The sequence below is a fragment of the Myxine glutinosa genome, chromosome 5 (assembly GCF_964187855.1).
Source record: "Myxine glutinosa chromosome 5, kmMyxGlut1.1, whole genome shotgun sequence".
Taxonomy (NCBI): domain Eukaryota; kingdom Metazoa; phylum Chordata; class Myxini; order Myxiniformes; family Myxinidae; genus Myxine; species Myxine glutinosa.
The window spans coordinates 43572859-43591489 of record NC_136265.1 but is presented as its reverse complement, the minus strand read 5'-3'; the positions used below and the strand labels follow the sequence as shown (position 1 = coordinate 43591489).

The 18631-nt window shown below is 42.6% G+C and overlaps 1 protein-coding gene across 1 annotated transcript in view; it reads left to right on the top strand.

The window, feature by feature from the left end:
• Positions 1-634: 634 nt before the first annotated feature.
• The window catches only part of RUVBL2 (RuvB like AAA ATPase 2), a 28486-nt gene continuing 10489 nt past the window's right edge, over positions 635-18631 (top strand). Inside the window, exons 1-11 of the mRNA XM_068117218.2 lie at positions 635-731; positions 4065-4119; positions 7399-7454; positions 8177-8318; positions 11964-12093; positions 12314-12380; positions 12491-12597; positions 13087-13180; positions 13878-14001; positions 14093-14187; positions 14296-14414. Of these exons, the coding sequence (XP_067973319.2) occupies positions 723-731; positions 4065-4119; positions 7399-7454; positions 8177-8318; positions 11964-12093; positions 12314-12380; positions 12491-12597; positions 13087-13180; positions 13878-14001; positions 14093-14187; positions 14296-14414 (998 nt within the window). The 5' untranslated portion in view covers positions 635-722. The remainder of the gene's footprint in view (positions 732-4064; positions 4120-7398; positions 7455-8176; positions 8319-11963; positions 12094-12313; positions 12381-12490; positions 12598-13086; positions 13181-13877; positions 14002-14092; positions 14188-14295; positions 14415-18631) is intronic.

Here is an 18631-nt window from a genome sequence, read left to right as displayed (position 1 = left end):
ATTAGAAATGTTTTCAAGAAAAATGATATTTTTATTGCAATTTGCTTATTTGGAATGTTATTGAACATTTTCATGTAATTCATTTACATACACCGTACAATATGACTTTGCAAATTGAAAGGTGTAATCCGTGATGCAACACATCGTTTGTACAAAAACAAAACGATATTTTGTTGTAATTTTTTTTTTTAATGAAGCCCACATTCCTTTTGGAGAGTTAGAACAGTAAAAACATGAGCGAGAATTGCTTTGCAATGCATGTCCCCTATTGATGTGATATTGAGACCGAGTGCATGTAAGAGCCATGGTGTATTACAGCGAGAATTACAGCTCGTCCGAGTCCAACAATTTATCGGCTGTATTCGTAGAATATGTCAGAATTATGCATTTACACGTTCTGTTCTTTATTGTTTTCTTTTGTCATAATTAAATGTACATTTTTTAAATGACTCTTCTTCAATTATACCGCCCTCTTTCTTTGATGGACAATGGAGGTGTATAGAGAGAATGATTGAGCGACACGAGTTCCCACTTTTTGCAATCACCATAAAATAAAAATACCCCCAAAATAATGAAATATGTGGAATATATTACGCAATATACATGTATATTCGGAAATGGAAATATTAAAATTATAGTGGATTGAATGAAAAAAAAAAAGACGTGTATCCCGCCGTTGCTCACCTCAGTCAGTGGCGTGGTGGCGTAGTGCGCATGTTACTATGGCGTCGGTAAGTTGTGTTACATGTCAATGATTTCTTCACATGTAGTCAACTGATCGTTGTTGGATTTTTCAAAGTCGCACCAAAACTTAAATGTAAAATGGTGGTTGTATTATATTAATCGTGAATGATTTGTTATTTTTACATGAGCTACCTCACGTAGTGTTGTTTTTCACCCAGCTCTCTATATATTCATATTGTGACTTGGATTGTAAGTGTAACTCACATCGTGACTATGTAGGTGTTTGTGTTACTAAAACCTTATTTTTCATTGGGTTGCTTTTGATATACGTAGTTGTGATACAAAGTGTGCAGAGAAAGGCGACAGCGACTGTAGCAGGGGGTGTGAGGAACAGTTTAGAGCCGTTGGCATGCCAACATTTGTGCTGTACATATACTGTACTGTTTATATAGGGTTTTCCGAGCTATCCCATAATGCCGTGCGCGCCGCCATGTTGCTGTTGGTTGTGTTCACTTCGCTGACGATGTTGGCATCAGTAGCCCTACATTCTTTTATCTCGTTATTCTGACTTACTGCAATGGAAGGTTTAGATATTTATTTGGCCTTGTTAGGTGTTTACCTGTTCGCCCTTGTTTTTGCTTGACAAGCAATATGGCGCCCGCGCACTGCATCATGGGTACTGAAACCCCTCTATATCAGCATTCGAGCTCAGCTGGAGTCTGGGGAAACAAAACGCTCAGAATTTAAAGCAGTAACCGCTGCTATACAATACTGTGTGCTGTGTTACACTACACTGTAACACACTACACTACACTGCTGTGTTACTGCACTTGCACTGCTACACTGTTGACTGCATCATCAGACATCAGTCAGCCTGCGTAGGTTTCAGAAGCATTTTTTGACAAAATTGTCAGCCCACCCCTTGAGTAACTTAGGAATCCATCCACGCTTCTGTCTTCCTGGCTGTCAGTGCTGTGGATTCCTTTCTGAAGATGATCTGACAGATCATCCCATGAGGGAGTACAGTGCGTGTGTGTGTGCGTGTGTGTGTGTGTGTGTGTGTGTGTGTGTGTGTGTGTGTGTGTGTGTGTGTGTGTGTGTGTGTGTGTGTGTGTGTGTGTGTGTGTGTGTGTGTGTGTGTGTGTGTGTGTGTGTGTGTGTGTGTGTGTGTGTGTGAAGCCTTTTTCCTTGATTTCTATACAATTCCATAACTCTGAGCCAATTGCTCCGAAATTTGCTGAACCACATTTTCACTCAAGGAAAGGTCAACATCACAATAAAACTTAAAATTCGTAATTAAATGTTGAAGTGAAAACAAAAAGTAATGGCGCTTTGGCCGAATGCAGGGAGAAGGGAGCTTGGCTTACACGTCAGCACTTCCGCATCGTGTTTGAATGTGAATTATTTTTTGGGAATTGAACCAATTTTGTTTAATTATTTATATTGCAATAAAATTAAAAAAAAAACCACCTTTAGAGGCCATTTTTCCCCGCAGGGCAGGGGTTGGCCTTTTTCAGGCACCGTGGTCCCCTTTTTGAAGCAATGTTTTATGGCCGGGTTCCCTTCCTGCCGCCAACCCTGTTAGTCGCATCTTGAGACACACAGGGAATTCCCAGTAAACTGGTACTCAATTTGCCGACCTCAGAAGGATGACAGGCTGAGTCAACCCCCCTGGCGTTAATTCAGCGATCGACCGGGATTCGTACCCAGGATCCTAGGATCCCAAGCCAGCACCCTAACCGCTAAGCCAACACCAGGCATTCATTTGTGGTCCCCATAGTCTCTTAATCCCTGGTGTTGGGCTAGCGGCTAGGGTGCCGGCTTAGGATCCTAGGATCCTGGGTTCGAATCCCGGTCAATCGCTGAATTAACGCCAGGGGGGTTGACTCAGCCTGTCATCCTTCCGAGGTCGGCAAATTGAGTACCAGTTCACTGGTAATTCCCTGCTTGTCGTTAAAGGCGGCAAAAAGGGTTGGCGTCAGGAAGGGCATCCGGCCGTAAAACATTGCTTCAAAAAGGGGACCGAAAAACAACAACAACCACAGTTCCCGAAAAAGGCCAACCCCCGCTTGCGGGGAAAAATGGCCTCTAAAGGTGGTTTTTTTTTTTTTTTTAATAGTCTCTTAATACCAGTTTGTTGATGATTTTATATTACAATAACCGAATGAAAATTAATAAACAAGTAATGGTCAGTTTCAGTCGATCAGTTTGATGTCGTAGACAAAGAATATGTTTTGAGAATATGGAGAAAAAAAATCTAAAAATAAATTATGGAGGAAAGCCAGGTCAGCCCCGTCGCAGCGCATCAAGTGTGAGACTAACCGTTTTTATAAATCGCTTCCGTGTTTATTTATTTACCATTGAGCTTCAGTGTCTGCCAAACCATAAAATAATTTCCATTTGAGCTTTTGTCATAAAATCATCAACAAACTGGTATTAAGAGAATATGGGGAACACAAATGAATAAAATGTACATTTTTTACCTGTCATTTTGGTCAAGTTTACTCCTATCGGTTTGGGAGGTGGAAAAGCAGTACATGGAGAATGAGAAATGGAGGTCTTGATGTACAGTGTGACTCTGCCGCCAGGGTGGGATTCCGGTTGAACAAACAGGAGGAGACAATAGCCAGGGAATGACACGAAGGAGTCATGGACGTCCTGTGGAAGGAAGGATTCTGTTGAACAGATGATGGTTTATCCGCAGCGGCCTGGATTGAAAGGATCTACACGTTTAGAGACGAGGGAGGGGAGCTGCTGATGGGGTGTAGGAATATGAAAGGAGCAAGGAGAGTAGAGCTAGCTGTATCTGTAGTGTCATTTGTGGAAGGACTGGAGAGGAGCAAGGGCATCAATATCAAGTTCCGATGAGGAGGCTGTATGATGATCCTGCTCCATGCTCTACCCGACCTAAAGAAGACATGCTATCGGAAGATGAGGCGATCACTTCTACCTTTTTGTCTCCATAATTCCACTACTCGCCTCTCCATTTGACCTTGATCGGGTGACCCACCTTGTATGCTTTTATGTGTGTATATATAAATAAATAAATAAATAATCTCACACTGCATTTGCCAGTTAGTAGTTCTGTTTATCTTCATAATAAATTATACCTTCATTTCACTCAGGTGTGTGTGTGTGTTTATACATATCCACGTTCATTCATATCAACTTTGGTTGTCTCTGACTGGACAAGCGTAGGACAGTTATTTTGATTTGGTATCAATCAGTAATTCAAAACTGCCAAAGATTATTACATTATACTCCCTTAAAAGTATGGTACATGTTTGCAACTGTTGAAGTGAGCCACTGGAAATACACACCAATGATTGCCAGTGTTTGTCACAATATGTGTGAAACATATATGCTTCTATGTCGTACAGGCAACAGCAAGCAAGGTGCAAGAGGTGAGGGACATCACTCGTATCGAACGCATCGGTATGAATTGCAGAAATTGCAGTTTAATGTTAAAGTCTTTGAATAAGATGAGACGATCAATAAATTTAAATTTAATTGCCATCTCTTTCCCTTCTCTAGTGTATACATAATAATATCACTGACACTGGAATTATTCTATTCTAAAAGGTGTGTTCTGGAAGACTGGAGGAGGATTTCATTGATTAAAAAAAATAAAAATTGATACAATGAAAGGTGAAATTCAGGGTATACATAGCAAACTTTTTTTTGTTTGTTTGGGGCCATTATTTATTACATATGCAGTACGTTTGTGGTGGGGTGGCTAAATGGATATAATATGAACAGAGAAAAAGGAAGAGAATGAAGGTTTATTGAAAAGGAAAATTGGGAGAGGAGTGGGAGAGAAGGGAAATAACGTTTGGAAGAGAGAAGCGAGATGAGGGTTGGAGCGTATGGGGGGGGGCTTCTTCTACGATTCCACTGTATATGCATAAGTACTGTGTTCCCATTTAGTATTTCAGTATGCAGCCAATTTGAAAAAGTAAATGGCTGACTTTTATAAGTAGCGTAACCTATATGCCTAGGGGCCTCTGGGAAACCTCAGCCCTCAGAAGCTGCAATATGCTGCCATTTTAAGCTTCAAAGACTCGTTCCGTAAATACAGAAATCAGGCCAATGACAAAAATGCAACAATAAATCAATAAGTTCAATCTTCAACTTTGTTGACCCGTTGTCAAAGAAATTCGGTAAATAATGATACAAAATATGCATCGGCCGAAACATTCACATCCTATGCAGGAAGACTGAAGATTATAACCACCTTTAGAGGCCATTTTTCCCCGCAAAGCGGGGGTTGGCCTTTTTCGGGAACCGTGGTTGTTGTTGTTTTTCCGTCCCCTTTTTGAAGCGATGTTTTACGGCCGGATGCCCTTCCTGACGCCAACCCTTTTTGCCGCCTTTAACGACAACCAGGGAATTACCAGTGAACTGGTACTCAATTAGCCGACCTCGGAAGGATGACAGGCTGAGTCAACCCCCCTGGCATTAATTCAGCGATCTACTGGGATTCGAACCCAGGATCCTAGGATCCTAAGCCGGCACCCTAGCCGCTAGCCCAGAACCCTAGCCGCTAGCCGCTAGCCTAGAATCGCTAAGCCGGCACCCTAGCCGCTAGGAAGACTGAAGATTGCACTGTCCTAATTCTGAGGTCGATGTCTCGACAAAAAATGATAAAAACAATTACAGCACTTAAAATGTACATTAACCCTTACACTATAAATCAAATTTAACAAATTGTTTAACATTCGAAGGAGAATCGGTACCAATTGAAGAAGACAAAGCAGCCAGTGAGGCTTGAGGGAAGACCGATCCAGGAAACTAAATAAAAGAAAAAAAGAAGAGAGCTCATAGAACACCTTACCCTGTGTAGTCTCGAGAAAAGGATATGGCAAAGGTCTTTTAAACTCCTGCATTGCGTTTCCGAGCACGATTTATATTTCTTGCACGCCGCCATTTGTTTTTCATATCATAAATTGTTCACAACCAGAGACACTTCTTCGATAAAACTGTCAACATCTTCAACACAGTAGAAAAGACCGAGCAACGTCGTTTGCCGACACTTTGGCATGGATGCTGTGGTAAGGTTTATCCGATTGTTCGTTCTTGTAGCTGGAAGCTGCGAACCATCATCACTTTTGGCTCGACCATATAATGTGTTTCACGTACAAAGGGATCGAAAGAAAACTTACGAAACACACAGGGCCAAAGCCGAGATATGGCGTTTTAGAAACGTTTTCATTTCAATTATTTATTGTCAGAATCGGAGGACGTATTGGAAACTCGACATTGGGAGTAGACTTCTCACCGAACCGCTAACCACCTGTTGATAACGGTGCATAATAGATGGCCCTTTGGAAGAGGCTAGGAATGGAAGATGAAGTGGGGAACAAAGGTAAGGCGTGCATGATTAGAAAAAAAAAATTGCACCATTGACTAAATTTGCAGCCATTTTGGAGATCTGGGCAAAGTTCTTCTTTTTTTTTGGACGGGGTTTATAACATAACCACATGTTGTTTGCTGTTAATAAAAATCTAAAAAATTAAATTAAAATTTGGCATTTTTAATATGAAATAGGCAAAGCCTAGAAACTAATGAAACCCATTTATAATTACCCTAATGAACCCTCTTAAATTACCCTTTAGAATAACCCTTTAGGATCACCCTTTAGGATCACCCTTTAGGATCACCCTTTAGGATCACCCTTTAGGATCACCCTTTAGGATCACCCTTTAGGATCACCCTTTAGAATTACCCTTCAGCATTACCCTTTAGCATCACCCTTTAGCATCACCCTTTAGCATCACCCTTTAGCATCACCCTTTAGAATTACCCTTTAGAATTACCCTTTAGAATTACCCTTTAGAATCACCCTTTAGAATCACCCTTTAGAATCACCCTTTAGCATTACCCTTCAGCATTACCCTTCAGCATTACCCTTCAGCATTACCCTTCAGCATTACCCTTCAGCATTACCCTTCAGCATTACCCTTCAGCATTACCCTTCAGCATTACCCTTTAGCATTACCCTTTAGCATTACCCTTTAGCATTACCCTTTAGCATTACCCTTTAGCATTACCCTTTAGCATTACCCTTTCGCATTACCCTTTCGCATTACCCTTTCGCATTACCCTTTAGCATTACCCTTTAGAACCCAACCCAGTGGGTTAGAAAGGTTCTTCTTCTTCTTGGTTTGACGGACAGATTGACATAGCCAAATACTGAAGCGGCTTCACCTCTTAAAAATATGACCACGGGTGCTGAAGCCCACCTCAAAGTCAATGACGTTATAAAATAACCAAATTTTGTTCATGCACAGAATCTGGTTGCGTGATTGGTTGAATGGAAGCCCTCTCTGCTGACTACAGCGATACATGTTTACAGGTCATGTTTTTACAGGTTACAGGTCATGCTTTTAGCTGAGGGAATGGCTGTACCGCTGAAGCAATGCCCCCTGTATGGTAGGGCAGGATTTTTCTTTAGCGTTTTGGGCCTGAAACCCATTAATAAGTGCAGAATTTGATGCGGTTAATACACTTTCGTTAGGCATCAGATATGAAGCTTGTGGCCAAGTTAAAATTGTGTGTTTGGTTCAAGCGATAATGACTGAAGTGTTTACAGACTAATTCACTGACTGACTGACATACCTGCGGACACTGCTCGATCGCGTATCTCATCGGACTAACGTCCAGGTGAGTGAATAATAATAATAAAATAATAAATTATACCTTTATTTCACTCAGGTGCACATTCCCACATCCGTGGCCTTGGACTGGACGATGCTTTGGAGGCAAGACAGGTATGAGGTGTGCGCGTCTGGCCTGCCCCGATTCTGAAATTTACTATCAAATAAAGTTAACGATAAGGTGCTGTAGAATTAGTACTGTAATCATCACATCGTTTCAAATGTGATTACAGTACTCGTTCAGTGCTAATGTGAGTACAGTACTAATCTGAGGCGTTTGAAAGGGCTTTTATTGCTCAATAATATATTGTGATTTATATGCCAGTTTTAATTTTTTTTACAGAAAAAATATTTTTGTGTACTGTGCAGTATATGCAAACGAACCTTACACTCGGTCTCCAAAGAGTTTAGAAAACAAATTGTGTCTATCAATGGTGTTTGCTGACTTTATCTGCCTGGCCATGGTCTGTTTATGTGATTGTCATAATATGAGCTGTATCAAGTCCACTCTCTTTCTCTCTCTCTCTCTCTCTCCCTCTCTTTCTCCCTCTTCCTCCCTCTCTAACTTAAACGTGATTTGATCTGCTAAAATACACCACAGCACTCATTTTAAACAGATTTTTCTGATGTCTTTTAAAGCTATCATTAATATTGATGATGCTAACTCTTACTTAGCCGTAATGCTGTGGCTTACCTCGATAATGCCGAAGGACCGGTTGAGGTCTGATTAATTTAAGAGCTACAGGTAGAATTGATACAATGAATTGCATGCCCAGGTAGTCCAAGGAAGTGTCAGCAGTCAGTTTTGTATCCCATGTTTTCATGTGCTTATGCAGGTTTCTCAAGGCATGGTGGGACAAGTTGGTGCCAGGCGGGCAGCAGGGGTTGTGCTGGAGATGATCCAAGAGGGCAAGATTGCCGGACGTGCTGTGCTGCTCGCTGGCCAGCCTGGCACTGGGAAAACTGCTATTGCTATGGGTTGGCCAATATGCTCTTCTCATGAATACCTAGGAAAATACGGGACTATATTTAACTCGGGGTTAAATAGACAAGTTAAAACATAATCAAGGATATGAACGAAATCTTTTTTTGACGAAAGGTTGAATGTTCCGTACATATGATTATATGGTTAGGGCTGTTAGGATACTTTGGAGGAAGTGTACTCGCTTTTGAGCTGTCTCGTCTGCATTCAATTACCAGCCAGACCCAAAACCCACCCTGGTGCTTCCCTGGCATTTTGCATCGGTGATTGTACTGATCTTCAGAAGCTCCAGGTGGACATTAAAGATCCCATGGTGCCTTTCACAAGAATAGGCCATTATATGCTGGCACCCCAGCCAAATTCCAAATTTCTGCCTTGACTTGCAGCACTCTACCTTAAATGTCTGGTTATCACTCAGCAACATTCACAACTTGTGAGCGCCCAGATGTTTGTAGAGAGTATGAGCAGATTTTGACATGTTCGTCGAGAGCTCAATCAATGTCGTGATGCAGTTTTTAAATAATTGGCGAAGAACCCATCCTACCGGACGGGTTAATTCCCCCAGGATTCCTGACGGGGCAGCGGCCCTATGCGACCCACATTTACATGTGGAGAATTGCAGGTCCTCCCTCCACCATGAACCCCTGGGACCATGATTATTTATTTATTTATTTTTACTGCCTAAAACCTTTCCGTGCACTCCCCCGAATACAACCGACAGTTTTCAACGCATTCTGTCCATCCATTCAGGAGTGGATAGAAGTCGAGCAAACAGACGAACACAAGCAAACTCATGCAAACACAGATACATACAGTCCTCAAATTATATATATATATAGGTAGTATGATTACAAGTTCCACAACTCCAGTTACATCTAATTCAGAACTTCTGGCACACTGGAATAATTTGGCTAATTTATTTCTGAAGATCATTTGGCTATTTAACACCTGGTTCCTATTTGTGCATTTTCTACATATGCCTTTAGGGTTGCGTTGGGTCATTTAAACAACTTCACTTCAGTGATTCATCAGAGTAAAACTGTACATGAATAAAAATTTCGTTGCCTGAACTTAAAATGCATTGAATTGATATTTTTTCAGCACCGACCGACACGTAATAACCCATAATGTGAAAGTGGAATTTCTTTTCTGAATTTTTTACAAATTAATTAAAGATTTAAAAGCTGAAATGTCTTCAGTCAATAAGTACTCCAAATTTCAACAAGTCAATAACTCTGGTACTCCAAATTGAGCTCAGGTGCATCCAATTTCCTTTTATCAATGGTGAGATGTCTCTACAACTTGATTGGAGTGCAGCTGTGGCGAATTCAATTGAATGGACATGATTTAGAAAGAAACATGCATTTCTGTATAAGGTCCCATAGTTGTCAGAGCATGTCTGAGCAGAAACTCGACCATGAAGTCCAAGGAACTGTCTGTCAAACTCCGAGATAGAATAATTGTGAGGAGGCGTTGATCTGGGGAAGGGTATGAAACAATTTCTAGAGTGTTGAAAGATCCCAAGAACACAGTGAGCAACCATGATTAGGAAATGGAAAAAATATGGAACTACCCAGACTCTCCCTCGAGCTGGCTGTCTGACCAAACTGAGCGACCGGGTGAGAAGGACCTTGGTGAGGGAGGTGACCAAGAACCCAATGACCACTCGGACAGAACTACAGAGTTCCTTGGCTGAAATCAGCGAATCTTCTGGAAGGTCAACATTCTCTGCAGCACTTCACAAATCTTGGCTTTTTGGGAGAGTGGCCAGACTGAAGCCACTCTTGAGAAAATGCACATGACAGCATGCCTGGAGTTTACAAAAAGGCATGTGAAAGATTCAGAGATCATGAGGCAAAATATTCTGTGATCTGATGAGACAAAAATGGAACTATTTGGCCTGAATGCAATGTGCTATGTCTGGTGGAAACCGAGCACAGCTCATCACCCATCTAACAAGATCCCTATGGTGAAGCATAGTGGTGGCAGCATCATTCTATGGGGATGCTTTTCAGCAGCAGGGACTGGGGAGACTTGTTAGGATAGAGGGAACAATGAATGGAGCCAAATACAGGCAAATCCTTGAGGGAAACCTGCTTCAGAGTGCAAAGACCTTAGATTGCGGTGAAGATTTACGTTCCAACAGGAGAATGACCCCAAGCATACAGCCAAAGCAACACTGGATGAGCTTCAGAACAAGAATGTGAAAGTCCTCGAGAGACCCAGACAAAGGCCAGACTTGAATCCCATTGAGCATCTGTGCAAAGACTTGAAGATTGCTGTTCACTGATGCTCCCCATCAAACATTACAGATCGTGAGTAATTCTGTTAGGAAGAATGGGAGAAATTCCCCAAATCCAGATGTACAAAGCTGATACAAACATACCCAAGAACACTCAAAGCTGTAATCACTGTCATTGGGGCCTATATGAAGTTATTGACTTGGGGTTAAATACTTGTGTAAATTAGATATTTCTGTATTTCATTTTCAATTATTCTGTAAAAATTTCTAAAACCAAATTTCCACTTTGACATTATGGGGTATTTTGTGTAGATCTGGGAGAAAAAAAAATCTCAATTTAATCCATTTTAAATTCAGGCTGTAACACAACAAAATGTGAAAAGAGTCAAAGGGTGTGAATTCTTTCTGAAGGCACTGTATCCTATATGAGAGATGTTCTTCTGTTTGTCTGTCTGTTACCATTTTTCTCAGATGGCCAAAATGTTCTGTCAAACTTTCAAAGGTTAATCAGTGTCAGTGAGCGTTTTAGGCAAAAAATACATTTTTGAAAAAAAAAAAGTTGGAAAGCTACAACGGCACAGGCACTATAGTGCCTAAATCTTTGTAGCTATGTGAAAGGGGATATTAAATGATCCTCGACCACATTCTTTCGTAGGTGTTGGCAAGTGCTTTAGACCCCGGCAATAAAATAGAAAACTAGAACGGCATGCAGTAGAGCGCATACTTCCACCAGGCTGAACAGTTCACGTTTTGTATCCTACCGATACGCCGGACCTGGATCCTTACCTTAACCAAAATCTAATTGGCCTGTTCTTGTCACCTACCCAACTCATCCCCCAAAGTTTCGACAGAATTCATTCACTTTTTGAATTATCATGCTATATATAGTTTTTGGTCCTATCGCTCAATGGTGAAGAATCACTAAAAAAAATTCTCTGATCTGGATCCGGATTCTCATCTTCACCAAAATTGAATCAATTCTTTCTCGTCATACACCCAACCAGTCCACTAAGTTTATTTCCCGAATCTGCCCACAACTTTTTGCGATATCTTGTTCACAGACAGACAAACAAACAGAAATTGGTGAAAACATAATCTTCGCCCACCTTCGGTGGCAGAGGTGATTAAAAACTCAAATTTGATTTCTTCAAAATGTCAACGGCATTACAACAGCACCGAACAATGCCGGGTACCCCTGCTATTCCTGTATAAGCCAACATGAGTATGAGGTTGGAGTTTTTCCATTTCTTTTTGGTTTGATGTCGGCCTCTTGGAAGAGCAAGAATATGCAACAGACATACAGATAAGGATCCCAAACAGGTGGGGCAACAATACCTTTTACTTGTTTGAAGTAAGGCGATCACATTAAATCTAATGTGTGCGATTATGAATGGTGCAGGAATGGCGCAGGCATTGGGGATGGACACCCCATTTACATCGATGGCTGGCAGTGAGATCTTCTCACTAGAGATGAGCAAGACGGAGGCGTTGACCCAAGCGTTTCGCCGCTCTATTGGCGTGCGCATCAAGTATGCGCCTTGTTCCTCCTTCAGTCTCATTTAATTAGGCATTTGTTTATTTATTGTTTGGCTGTTTTTTTTGTTTGTTTTTTACCCTTTATATTCCTTTGTTATTACTTCTGCCCCTCATTCTTCATCCTTCATTTTTCTTTTGTTGATCGAAGGACTGCATTGTCAAGAGGACAGGAAAAAAAAAAAGAATTTATGTATTGTGCTGTGTATTTATCAGAGAGGAGACTGAGATTATTGAAGGTGAGGTGGTGGAGATACAAATTGACCGGCCAGCAACTGGCACGGTAAGAACGTTGCATTGCATGGCTGCTCTTCCTTTTTCATATTCTGCTGGGCTAGAACAGCACAAGGTTACTGTGGTGGTCATTATTACGTGATGCCTTTTTTCCACTAGGGAACCAAGGTTGGGAAGCTCACCCTGAAGACAACAGAAATGGAAACTATTTATGATCTTGGGAACAAGATGATTGAATCGTTGAGCAAGGAGAAGGTGCAAGCTGGGTAAGAGTATTTACATGAGCTTATTGGATGGTGCATGCACCCCCTCATCCCCCACCCCCACCCCCACACTTCACCTCACCCACACGTCACGCCGCTCCTCCCACCTGTCGTGCACCTTTCACCCATGCCCCACGCCAATAACCACATGTCATACCACCCTACCAACACGTCATGCCGCCCCACCCACGCATTGCACACCCCTCACCCACGCGACGCTCCATTCCATCCACGCATCGCACACCCCTCACCATGCCCCACAGACCCCTCCCCCACGCCCCACCACCACCCACGCGTCACTCCATTCCATCCACGCATCGCACACCCCTCACCACGCCCCACAGCCCCCCACCCACCCCTACCAGCACCCATGCGTCATGCCTCCGCGCCCAACCACGCATCATGCCCACCCACCTCCCACCACACCAACTAAGCTTCTACACTATTTCTCCTCTTCCCTCTTCGGTGACGTAAACTGTGCATGATTTGAAGAGATGTCATAACAATTGACAAAGCAACGGGCAAGATTTCCAAGCTGGGACGTTCCTTCACACGTGCACGTGATTACGATGCCATGGGGGCTCAGGTAGGAAAACGTTCCTGACACTTGTTGATATTACATAGTGCCAATGACAAAGATGTTTCAATTGGGGAAACCCAGCTTGCTGTGAGATATGCTTTTTGTTTCAGAATGATCAATTGTTTGCTGTATAAATATAACACTAAGTTTAGTAAAAAAAAAAAATCACTTACCTTGCATAACCACATGATTCATAGGAAGAACATCTGATCGTGCCAATTACTATACCTTGTGACCAGTTGTTGACTTCACTTCCATTTTTGATCATAAACACATTGCAAGCAATGGCAACACATTTAGCTTTTTTAATTGGGCTTTTCAAGCAAAAGATAATTTGTACTTCTATCAGTTGGGCCTTGGAGTCTATCTGGTAACGTTCGAAGCAAGTGGATGACAGGTTGCTCTTCTTTAAAACGTTTGTCATGACTCTACTAACGGGCCCTGAACATCTTCAGTCGTGCAACTTGGTCAGATGATAGAGTAGGTGACGTGTGGCCTGCCTGTACCACCCGTCTCTTCCATTTTGCTCTCACTATTTTCCATTAGTGTCATCACTCGATCCATCTCTTCAAAAAATTACAAAACAAGAGAGTTTTTGGGCTTCAAGGACTGAAATTTCTGTTCCACAGATGAAATGTTTTGATAATATTGCACATTGCAGTTGTGGAACGCATGCAAAGGATGTGCGTGCATTCTTGTGCAGACACGCTTCGTGCAGTGCCCAGAGGGGGAACTACAGAAGCGAAAGGAGGTCGTGCATACCGTGACTCTGCACGAGATAGATGTCATAAACAGCCGCACTCAAGGCTTCATCGCACTGTTCTCTGGTACGCACTTGAGAACGCAAACTCCTTGGAGCTCACTCAGTCTATATATGGTCACACAACTGTTGTGCTAAAGACTGGAATGTCGGTGCAGGTGACACTGGGGAGATAAAAAGTGAGGTGCGAGAGCAGATAAACGCAAAGGTAGCGGAATGGCGGGAAGAAGGTAAAGCCGACATCATACCTGGGGTAAGACGTGGGGATGAGCGGAATCTCTTGTTCTCTCCATAAATCCATATCTAACATTGACTCGTGCATGGCTAAGGAAATATGACTTCACACCTGTCTTAATCCTAGGTTCTGTTCATAGACGAAGTGCACATGCTGGACATGGAATGTTTTTCTTTCCTTAACCGTGCCCTGGAGAGTGACATGTCTCCGGTGCTGATTATGGCAACCAATCGAGGAATCACACGGTAAGGCAACCATTAATCTATATATTCCATATGTGAAGAATGTAGGATATGTCTGGTAGGTAAATTAATTGATCAACATGGAATGGAATGGGATGGGCAAGGGGCAGGAAAAGTAAAGGGAAGAGTGGTGGTGAAAAGTGAAGAAGCTGGGAAGAGGGAGAGCAAGGGAAGGAAAAATTGATTACACATCAAATGGGGGACAGTTTAAAAAAAAATCAACCATTTTTAGCCCACCTGGGTTTTAGTCCGGTGAGCTTATGTGATCGAGCAGTGTCCGTAGATAAGTCAGTCAGTCAGTCAGTCAGTCAGTGAGTGAGTGAGTGAGTCCATAAACGCTTCAGTCATCCCTTGAACCAAACACTTGGCCACAAACTGCAAGGTGTATTTGTGAAGAAGCAGCTCTTCGTTTGCAAAAGAAGTCCACAAATAGCCTGAAATGACGCAGCTTTATTAAAAACCAACTTATACAGATCCGGAAGAAGCCAGACATCTACAGCAAGAACCACCATCATGCCACGTCTAGTCTTCCTGGAAACACATTGATTCTCATTCACTTATATATGAATACGATTATCAGAAAATCTCCGAGAGAACAAAGCGACTGGCGAGAGTCCCTCCCACCGTTATCCGCTGTCATTCGGGGGAGTCAGCCCTTCCTTATCATTCGGACCAAATGTTTCTCTGGGCTCCGAGAAAACAGAAATGTAACTCACAAAGAGAAGAGTGCATGCTTGGCCAAACAAACCCATATATTTTATGGGTTTGTTTACATGAGTAATTCAAAGCATGTTTATACAGAGTCATGCGTCGCTGTGATTAATACAAAATATATATGTTTATGTCTGCAATCTAAACATTCTACTAGCGTTACACAAAATCACGCGCGTGAGCGTGATTTTACGACCGGCCTTATCTAGCCTTGAAAAAGCACACGTATACAATTTGTCCAGCACGACCGAAGCGAGCCTTTCCTCATCCAAAACTAAAACGAAGCAAAAACCCTTTATTAACTTTATGAAAATAGCATTTTTAAACAACATTTAAATCATAACACATTAGCAACCAACGTCTATAACTGAACATTAGGCAATAACAAATCTACAACTTGACATTCCTTCCTCTTGTCTCGTCGAGACAAAGTATCTTAAGAGACAACGTGCCACATCGGGCTTTATTGAAAAATAATTGTGTAATGCGGGTATTGAAAAAATAATTGTGTAATGCGGGTATCTCCCAAGGGCATATCGTGCGCCCAAAGCGCCTCGCCCGTGCATTTGGCGAACGTGTCGTGTGGTGCGTGCTCGGAGCCTGAGGGCTCAGAACATGAAAGTCCATTAACGTTTCGGATCCACAACGAAGGTGTCTGGTCCAGATGAGGTTCTGCTCCGCCAGAGGGCCCATCACCTCCCCTGCGGAACTTGCTCCCCCCACCCTTTGCAGACTCAGTCCTTGCAGATCTTCGAAGTTAATCAACGATCATGCCCATGAGGTCCCTCACGTGCTGCTGTTCTGGGGAATACATAATATTGTCAGTATCTTGTGTCTCAATTTCCTGGTCAGGGTACAGAGCGTAAAAATCCGATTCACTTGAAGCATTTGAACTTAATACATATGAAGCAAAGAGAGGAACTTCCTTTATGTCAAAGTCTCCCTTGGGCGCCTGGTCGGCTTGCGGGTCTAGGATATCCTCGTCGGGTCCCTCGACCGCCAGACCCAGCGTCGCAATCAGATCCATAGTTGGGTTGAAAGGGGGCGTGCAGCTGTCAGCTTGTAATACATAAGCAGCGTTAGCCAGTACACGCAAGGGGTTTATAGCACAAGTATCACAGTCATCACATACACCGTTACAGGCAGCAGCCAGTTCCCACATGGGATCCACACAAGTATCACAGTCGTCACAAAATTCAATACAATTTTCTGGAGCGTTGGTCGCAACTGCCTTGTTGAAGGACCCGTTCAGGTCGACGGCCTCTGTGGTCAGAGCCATAGTCGTTGTCGGCGGCTTCTTCACTTTCCATCCTGTAAAATACTTTCTCATACAGAGGAGGACTAGAGATTTCATTAGTGCCCCCCAAATTACTACCCCGATTATCACAGCCAGTGCGGTCAATAACCACTTCACTATGGTGCCCGTCCATCCCCGGAGCATGTCCAAAGCCACCCGATTCTGCATCACCATTGTACGCATGTGAATCACCGTATCCAATAGTATGTCATGAGCCGTAGCGGTGTCGTTTGCCACCTTTTCTAGGGCCAAAGCCAATTTGTCTATCCGGAAACTATCCATGACTGTGCCCGCTCCTGGGAAGAAGAAACCAAACACCTTTTCCCATAGACTCCCGTGTAGTTTAGTGGTTCCATCTTCGTTCATGACTGACCTCTTATAACGCCTGTCCAAGGACTTTGGGTCTAGCTCATCCAGTATCTCAACGTCAGGAAGGACTGAACCCAGATAACATGTGCCCCCCCAATTATTTGGTGTACCTATGATTAGGCCCATCCTTACTGTGGTTGCTGTGGTGTAGTGTCTGGTGCTTGTATGGCCAACTTACAGTGCGTGGCGTGGATCCACGAGGTCTTGCCCTCGCAAAAGACTGCCGTTGGTGTAGTCAGCAACACCTGGACTGGTCCCTTCCACCTTGGTTCCAAGGCGTTCTTGCAGGTGAAGTGCTCCACGAACACCTGGTCTTTTTCCTCTGGTGGAACACCTGGTCCACAAGTCTCCTGGGAACGCCTGGTCCACAGGTCTCCACCCCATAGACGCAATTCATCCAATCCATAGCCCCATAGAACACCTTCTCTCCAACCTCCCAATCCACTTTTTTTTTTTTCAGTGGATCCAATTTTATCCAATATTCGAAAAATTATCCAATATTCAATTTTTAAATTCAATCCCATTTAATCCAGTCCAATTCAAATTAAATTCAATCCTTCTCTCAGCATCCCATTACCTGTTTCCAACATCAATAAAAATAAAATTATAAAATTAATAAAAAATCAATCATCTCAAGTCTCAAATCAAATCAAAAAATCAATAAAATAATAAAAATAAACGAAAATTACTTCAGCTAGAGTTTCAACTAGAATTAACACAAACAAACCACCATTAACCTCCATTAACACAAACAAACCACCATTAACCTCCATTAACACAAACAAACCACCATTAACCTCCATTAACCTCCCCCTATTATTTATTTATTTTCACGAATAAACAAATAATAGAAATAACCTGGTCTACTTCCAATTTCAATTCTGGTCAGTTCTGGTGTCTGGTCACACACAATGTTTTCCTCACCCACTGTGATTCGCTCAAAATAGATTCTCACTGTTATGTCTGAAATTCGTCTCATGAAAACCCATTCAAGAGTCCGGTGTAACGGACAGCCAAACACATAGACACGCCGAAGACCCCAGGGTACCCATCAAACTAGCTTGTCCGCAGATCCACAACACAGCGAAACATGTAACTTTACTAAAATAATCACTTACTCATAACTAATACTCATAATAACTCATAATTACTTATGTAATTACTCATACCAATACTTACTTAAAATAATGTAATATCCCAATCTTCACCCCCTATGCAAATCGAAGCACCCCGGACGATCCACAACCAATATCAACCACTGTAGCCGTCTTCCCGACTCCAGGCAGCCACACGCAGCCACATACATCTCCATCCACGTCACACAAGACAACAGCCAACGAGTGTGTCCACCACACAGAAACCTTTGGCAATGCAACAACCGAACTCCCAGACAACCAACAACAAAACCCAATCCATCTCCATGGCTCATCAAGCAGTTCCAACTTAATCCAGCTTCACATACCGATTTCCCCAAAAACTCGTGAAACTTCACCCCCATTCTGGAAAAACCCTGGACTAAACCCTGACACCCTAAATAACTTCAGACTCATCTCCAACCTACCCTTTCTGTCAAAAGTTTTGGAACGTGCTGTGGCCACTCAACTCAAACATCACCACTCTGCCAATAACCTGTATGAAACATCCCAATCCGGATTCTGCTCCAGCCACAGTACTGAAACTGCTCTCCTCAAAATCACCAGCGACCTTTTCTCTCCTCTGATGCCGGCAACCTCAACATTTTCATCCTCCTCACTTCAACGCCTCCTTTGACATCATCAATCACACCATCCTCCTCACCCTGTTTAGACCAGCTTGTGCCTATTAAACCCAAATCAGTTCACTC